Genomic DNA, 8469 nt, shown 5'->3' with positions numbered 1-8469 from the left:
TCTACGAGTGGATATGCATTTGGATTTGGTAGTGGCATGATTAGCTGGAGCAGCAAGAAGCAGCCTATGATTGCTTTGTCGAGTACTGAGGCAGAGTACAGGGGTGCTGCATTGGCAGCATGCGAGATTTCATGGCTGCTCAAGCTTATGGCTGATTTGGACATACAAGTAGATGCTCCAGTGAAGTTACTATGTGACAATCTGAGTAGTGTACTCCTGGCTATGAATCCAGTCTATCATGCCAGGACGAAACACATAGAGGTACACTACCATTTCATCAGAGAGATGGTTCCTGCAGGACGAGTTGATCTTATGCATGTGAAGACTGATGAACAGGTAGCGGATATCTTCTTTACCAAGTCCTTAGGTAAAGATAAGTTCTGTGGTTTTAGACAGCTGCTTGGAGTACATATGCTGACTTGAGCTTGAGGGGGAGTGTTAGAATATCAAGCTCGTTCATGTGTGTTTGACCGACATGAGCTGGACACAGCCAGTCTGGCTAGATCAGTTAGATACATTAAATAAGTCGGTTCTACTTCTAGAGTGAATGGTCTTTATGACCTTAGGTTGTATATGCACTAAGTGTGTGCTGAATGAATAATAAGGAGAATAGAGAGAGGAAGCATGTTACTTCACTTCGTGTTGCTCTTCTTCCTGCATCCATGAAATCTAACACATAAAACTCCAACACTAACCACTAACCCGTTAACAAATTACATCTAAATAAATAAAACCTGGGCATTTCAAACCAAGCACTTAGCCAAACAACTGAAACATAAGCTTGAAGCACTGAAGGAATGCCCCCAACCGTGCATGCAACTAATTACCTAACTTCGTGAAGATTAACTAACCTAAAGTGTGCTAAGAATTAAAACCCCAAAAACATTAGAAAGTCTAATTTTTTCAAATGTATGGGGATATTTTTAGTTTTTTTAAATTATAATATTTTTTATTTTTTTCAAAAGGGAAAAGAATATAAAAACACAAAAAAACTCTAAGAAAACAACAACCCTAATCCAAAATCCTCAAACTCCCTAAGATCCTCTAATGCAAATAGTAACCCTAATCCAAAATTAGAAACACTATCAAAATCAAACAAATCACCTAAACCATCATCTATACGATGCTCCTAAATGGCCTTTAATATAGGAACATCAGAGATCATGGAATCACTGTCAGGCGCATCACTAGAAGTCTCCAATATGTCATAGAGTGGAACTGAGGCATCATCATCATAGTAAGGCATAAGGGCCACTGGTAAAGCATCTAACGAATGCCCCTCGGTCACATCCATATACCAACAAATATAATCCCAACATTGACATGGAACACTAGTTTGCAGATCATGGTAAGATGGAGTAAGGTGGTAGACAGTAGATCGATATCGAGCAAATTCCTGCTACTCTCTACCCACCTGGGACTGACCAGCACCTCGCTCAGGAGAAAAGACACTAGTAAAATCATGACGATGGTAAGTGTAACATATCATATCCTACATGGCAGTGGTACCATAGCGTCGAAAATATGTGCGACACTGCCAACACAATAACTGAGCACTAATAAATAGATGCCTATGAGAAGACCTACAACCAAATGGCGAATGATACTGTAAGAAAAAGACAACTACAAAAGATGTACTCCAACAGGTCTCCCCTCGCGGAGCATATAAGAACTTGTCATGCGTCTGAAATCCTGGAATACTATAAGGGCCTGCATGAGCAGGGTCGGGACTATCATCATCAAGACGAGGACAGAGAGCATCCATCCATAAAATCTCCATACCTATAGGCCAAAATTGTTTCCCCCACCCAAAAAAAAAAGCAATAAAGCAATTTAAGAAACCATCTACCCATACTCAAACGAGTCATCTAAGTCAGAAAAGGTTTCAAACGAAAACCATTAACACGAAAAGGTGCATGAACTGCCATTAAATCGTGAATATCCACTGAACCATTATCATACACTTCTCTGACTTGAAAGGGACCTAACCATCGTATACGAAGTTTCCCTAGAAATTTATAATAATGACTATCATACAATAGAACTAAATCATTTTTCTCAAAATCCTTAAGCTTTAAACATCTATCATGCCAGGCTTTCCTTTGTTTGTAACGAGTTTCAATACGTTGTAAAGTGAACATACGATCCTCATCCAATTTAACTAAGTTGCGCAGACGGTTAGTAAGAGTTTCCTGCTCACGAAGACGATTAGACAATGCCACACGTAAAGTGGAAACCTCCAATTTGATAGAAAATACAACTTCAGTCCCGTAAACCAAACTAAAAGGTGTGTTATTAGTTGTGACTTTATAAGCAGTCCGATATGCCCAAAGTGCTTCTGGTAAGCGCTCATCCCAATCTCGTCTATTCTCAGTAACTGTTTTGGTTAAAATTGTCATCACAGCATGATTGGTAACCTCTACAGCACCATTAGCACGTGGATAATATGGGGTAGACTTACAATGCTTAATCTTATAAAGATCCATCAATTCTGAAATTAAATTATTCAAAAAATGAGATCCACGATCACTAATTAATTCTAGTGGGCAGCCAAAATGAGTAATAATGTTCTCATAAAGAAAGAGAGAAACATCCTTGCCTCGATCAGTTTTGAGTGCTTTTGCCTCCACCCATTTGGTAACATAGTCCGTACACACCAAAATATAACGATTAGAACGATATCGTGTAGGTTGATCAATGGGACCAACAAAATCTATACCCCATTTTTCAAAAGGTGTCATGGCCAATACAGGAGTCAATGGCATAACAGAGTGCTTAATCGGTCACCCAGTACGTTGACATTTATCACACTTGTGACAATGTTCATATGCATCTTTGTATAAGATAGGCCACCAATAACCAACAAATAAGACTTTTCATGCTGTCAGATCTCCTGCAAAATGACCCCCACAGGGTTCATCATGTAATGCAGTTAAAATTCATGGTGCCTCATCTTCACGAACACACCTTTGATATATCTCCTCACGAGGAAAATATTTATATTAATAAACTGACATTAAAACATAAGAGCGTGACTACAATAGAATACGATGGTGTTCATGCTTAGGTGTAGTCGGTGGATACTTAGTCGTACTAAGAAAATTAGCAATATCTGCATACCAAGGTAATGTAGTAGAGATGTCAAATAATTGAGCATTAGGCAAGTCATCATCTACACCTTTCTCTGTATCATTTGTAATTAATCAAGACATATGGTCTGCAAGAACATGGGATCAGCCCGCACGAGTAATAACTTCAAAATCAAATTCTTGAAAAAGCAACAACCACTGAGTAACTTGACCACTAAGTTTGGGTTTATTCAATAAGTATTTAGTGCCTCATGATCCACATAAAAAATAAACTTATTGCCCAACAAATAATGCCTAAACTTGGTAATAGCAAACACCATCGATAAACACTCTTTCTCAGTTGTGGTATAGTTTTTCTTTGCGTCACTTAAATTACAACTAGTATAATAAATTGGATGATCAATGTTCTTATCATCTGCTTGGCATAGAACCACTCCCAATGTATCTGTAGAAGCATTGACATGAATATGAAACTCTTTAGACCAATCCGATGAAACCAAAATTGGTCCTTCCACCAACCGAAGTTTTAATTTTTCAAATGTAGCTTGGCATACTGAATCCCAATCATAAGGCTGATTTTTCTTAAGTAAAGCAGTCAAGGGAGAAGCCACCACTGCAAATGATTCAATAAAGCACCAATAAAAATTTAAATAACCCAGAAACCCACGTAATTGTTTCAAATTTTGGGGCGCATGTAAATCAGCAATTTTATGTACTTTGGTCATATCCATCGCAATACCATCACTCGAAATTATATGACATAATAATATACTTCATGGTACTCCAAAAACACACTTTTTTGGATTTAGGAAAACTCCTATACTTTCACAACGTTGGAATACCTCTTCCAATCGATCAGCCATATTTTCATCATTACCATGCACAAAGAAGTCATCCAAAAAGACTTCCATCCACTTAATTAGAAAATCTTGACAATTTTCCATCATTGCTCTTTGAAAAGTAGCAGGTGCATTACACAAAACAAATGGCATTACTTTATAGGAAAAAGTCCCCCATTCAGTAGTAAAAGTAGTTTTGGGCTGATCTTCAGGGTTAATCAAAATTTGATTATAACCACTAAACCCATCCATAAAAGAGTATAGTTGATGTCCTACCACTCTATCTAATAATTGATCAGAGAAAGGTAAAGGAAAATGATCCTTACGAGTATGCTTATTCAATGCACAATCATCCACACAGATACGAATTTTATTAGAATTCGTTTTGGGAACAATGACTATAGGTGAAACCTAGTCACTGTATGAAACAGGATAGATAAAACCCACATCTAATAATTTAGAAATTTTAGCATGCATCTTATGTGCATAGTTTGGATTTGTGCGCTGTTGACACTAACATATAGGTCTAACACCTGGTTCAATATCAATATAATGTTGATACAATTCAGATTTCATACCTTTCAAATCCGCGTAGCTCCAAGCAAACACATGTGCATATTTCTTAAGAACGTTCTGTAATTTCTCCAAAGCAGCACCTTGCAACTCACTACCCAATATGAGAAAATTATTTGGTGATACTTCAAAACGGGTTGTTTCAATTTCAGAGTTATGCACATAAGCTATTTGAACCTTGTTAGGTTTGATGAGTGGTACCTCAGTGGATTTCTTCATAGACACATGACCTAATCGATTACTCACTCCCATAGGTTGTTCATCATTAATATCAGATAATAAGTTCTAAGATGAAGGTTTAAAAGATGTTTGATACACAACTAGTGCTTTGGAAGACTCTTCCCATTGTGAAAACTCAGTAATCTCAACCATATAATGGTCTAACACATCGTGGTCCCCCATGGATAACTATCGATCCTTATATTGTATACTTGTATGCTTATTTTTATTTTTATCATGCAACTTTTGACGGTAACATCGATTGCCAAAAAAGATTATAACATTACTAGATTGTAGTACAGAAGTCCAAAATTTCAGTACAAGGTTCTAGAAAAATATATAATCTGTATACACTAGAGCTCCTAATCCTCATCTATAAAGGGTGCTCATGGAGGCCTATGACAACCATAGTTAACTAACAATTCATCACTAGCACACAATGATGTAATAGTATTCACAACTATGTATCTTGGTACATTTCTACTCATATGTCATGGTTCATGACTATTTTCAATCTCTGCAAATGTGCAATTGGTTCTTGCACTTTATCCTTCATCCTCAGCTACTATTGATCAAACCTGCTATGTTTCCTTGAGAGTAAGGTCTCCCATCAATAAAGAGTCTTTTCCACTCTGCATGTGTGATGCCTCTCTTAGAAAGAGAGGCTGCTTTTGTCTACATTACGACAAATAACAGTTTGTTATTCTCATTCTCTTTTTCTTTTTTAATTTGTTTGAGAAGGGATTTCTTCTCTTGTAACTCAATAGAATTAATGTCAAAACTGAAATGTCTTGGTTTACAACACATAACAAACTAGTTTAATATACATTATAAAAATTCCATATAAAGCTTCTTACATTTTAACATAAATTTTTAGGAGCTATTGAGCCTACACAAGTAGAAGGCAAAGAGTCATATTTTATTTACATTTTTCCAATAGCTAAGACACATTACATCATGATAAGAATCCTATTATAAAGATTTACCCATGGAAATTAGATACATCAATAGTATGGTTAACCATAGATTCCTTCAAAATAAACATTAAACAACTTTTAGATTTTCCATCCACTATATCTACTTAAGGTTGGTTCTAATACAGGGAAGATGATCGACATTGATAAAGCAATATATGCCATTCCATATCCAACACCTTTCATAATGTAGAAAGATCATAAAGTCAATCCAAGGTGTGCACAAATTGATTCCTTTTCATCCAAATTCTAGAGAGTGCATGGCCTTGGAAATCTAGAGACTATAGTCATATCTAGGTGCACATCTATATTTTTAACATGTCTATCCACCGAATCCTAATGGGACTAATTTATCAAGAGGTGATCAATGTAACTTTTGCTCAAAACCCCCTTGTAATAATCAAACTGCATTACCTCAAACTATTTAAGTCTATCTTGTAGGGAAAGTTCCACCTCAACCCCACAATGATCAACCTAAAGCAACCTAAAGAAAGCCTTAATCATGACTATAGTCTCCTACCATGGTTATCTAATATTAGCTTAAGATAACTACTTTGCTATCATCTCTCAAACTTAAGTTGAACATTGCATTGATTTAAAGAGAGTGAGAAATGAGGGGGAGTAATATGCATCAACTACTTTATTAATAAGGTATAGTCTAAACTCAAGCCCCATAAAATAATATTGATTTGGATCTACGATGACACACTAGGATAGTTGACATTTGATCAGTCCTAGCTTGACCTAATTTAGCATTTTAGATTTTTAATGGAACTCTCTTGCCTAACCAAGACCACTTTGCTGTATAAAAAATACATGGACAATATAAACACCCCCTTCCCTCGAAGAGTAGCTTTAGTTTTCTAGCTAACCTAACACAATTTATCCACCACTCTCTGCGCTCTTCATTTCATGTTCTTTACCCCTTCTCTTCCTTTCTCTCTTTTTCTTTCTTTGTTGCTTGTCTCTTTGTTTCTCTATACCCCCTTTTGTTTTTTCACTCATTCTCCTCTCTTCCTCCCTTTCTCTCTCTCTTTTCCTCTTCCTTTGTTACCTTTCATGTTTATTCTCTCTCTCTCTCTCTCTCTCTCTCTCTCTCTCTCTCTCTCTTGTTCTCTCTTCCTTTTCCTTCTTCTCCCTCTCTTATTTCCTCTCTTTCTCCCTCAATACACCTCATTCTCAAGAAAAACAAAAAAAATAAAAGAAGAAAGAATAAGAACAAACCAAGGGGATGCAATGTACTCACCGCAAAGGCCAAGGATGGATTCTTTGTCTCCTCTTTGTGACGGACCCTCTTCTTCCTTCATGCATTTCCTCCTCTTCTTCGCAAATGATGGCGGTGGTGAGAAGCTCTCCTTCTCTCTCTTTCTCTCCCTCTCCCTCCCAAAGCCACTATCTCTTTCACTCTCTTTCAAACTCTTTGTGGAAAAGTACCGTGCTTGGGTTTCATTTGCTTTTTTTTCTCAAAGTAGCATCGTTATTTGTGTCGCAAATGCCTGTCGTTATACCCCTGTACCCTTGTATTGTGTTTTCATGAATAAAGATCTATGTTGAAGAGGCGAGGTATCCTAATCTATAGGGTTAGTGGTTCATTCCTTTGGGGAGTATTTAGTGAGGGGCCCAGGTAGTGCTGGACTCTCACCAGCTAAAATTGCCGATCCGGGCGGGTTCCCTCAAAGGGATGCCATACCCCAAGGTCATGCGTCGGCTCAAAGGTGGTGTCCCGTCGCACTTAAGCAAACACTGCCTCCCGACAGCATTTGCTTGCTTGAGCGAGGCGGTGCCATCATTGGTACGAATACGAGCTTGCGCACAAGATCGCAAAGGGAGGATATCGTCATCTCGCTACCCGCGAAGGGTAGGAATCACGCATATAATGCTCCCAAGTACCTCGGCATTACCTCGCCGCAGAATGCTTCCACGAGGCGATGCCCCAAGACCACATTCCTTGAGTGTGGACGAGTGCTCACCCATTGGGTAAACACACCCCGCTGAACTCCCGACCAAGGATTAGCGTAGCTTCATCCTCTAAGGTACACTCTCGGGACAAAAGGTCGCGAGTTTCACTTATAATACCCGAAGTGTGCCTGTCGCATTCATCGATCAACACAGGATGTGTGCATAAGAGGTTCTTGCTTCGCGAGAGCTGCATAGAGGCCAGGTTTGCTGACGAGAATGTCAATAGCTATCAGCCATCTTCACTCCGCCAACCCGTGCTAAGCACAAAAACCTTTCCTCAGAAGCCTTGATGTTCTCCAATAGGTTGGTGCAAAAGAGGTAATTCCTTGAGCATTCAAACTTGTTCTCATTATAGGAGGCGATTCTCACACACTCGTATTGCCGTTCCCATTTCTTCTAGACATGATACCTTACAGTGAGTAGAGGTGCCTCAGGGACGTACTTCTCTAGCCAACGCACGGTCCTGGAAGCCCAAGTCCATTTGTGAACTCTTTTAGTACATGAGGGGGGTTTCAAGAGCTCTCGAATCCACGTCCTAACCCCTAGGTACTTTTTGAAGGCATGTGCATGTTGCCCATTGCAAAATGCTGGAATGGGGGGGATATTGAATTCCTTATGTAGGGTGGCTGCACCGACTGCTATCGACTTAGCCCCTTTACCCAAGATCCACTTCATCCCCGTAATAGCCATTGTCTCCAAGTTGTATGTTTCACATATATCTTTAATAATCCTGGTAAATGGCATCTTTGCAATTGCAATATCATGGCAATTCATGATCCTTCATAGATCTTTAAGGATTGAGGCATGCTACTAGTA

General features: G+C 38.6%; 1 protein-coding gene across 1 annotated transcript; it reads right to left on the bottom strand.

Moving 5' to 3' along the window:
* Window positions 1-1868: 1868 nt before the first annotated feature.
* Window positions 1869-2486, bottom strand: LOC148035023 (uncharacterized). Its single transcript, XM_087680764.1, has one exon. The coding sequence runs from the start codon at window positions 2484-2486 to the stop codon at window positions 1869-1871; it is 618 nt and encodes a 205-aa protein (XP_087536890.1).
* Between the last annotated feature and the right edge of the window lie 5983 nt (window positions 2487-8469).

This window comes from Lygodium microphyllum, chromosome 6 (genome assembly GCF_053477565.2).
Source record: "Lygodium microphyllum isolate KBCC chromosome 6, Lygodium_microphyllum_v1.1.10, whole genome shotgun sequence".
Taxonomy (NCBI): domain Eukaryota; kingdom Viridiplantae; phylum Streptophyta; class Polypodiopsida; order Schizaeales; family Lygodiaceae; genus Lygodium; species Lygodium microphyllum.
Note: the sequence above shows the minus strand (reverse complement) of the source record. Positions and strands in the feature narration are given on the sequence as shown.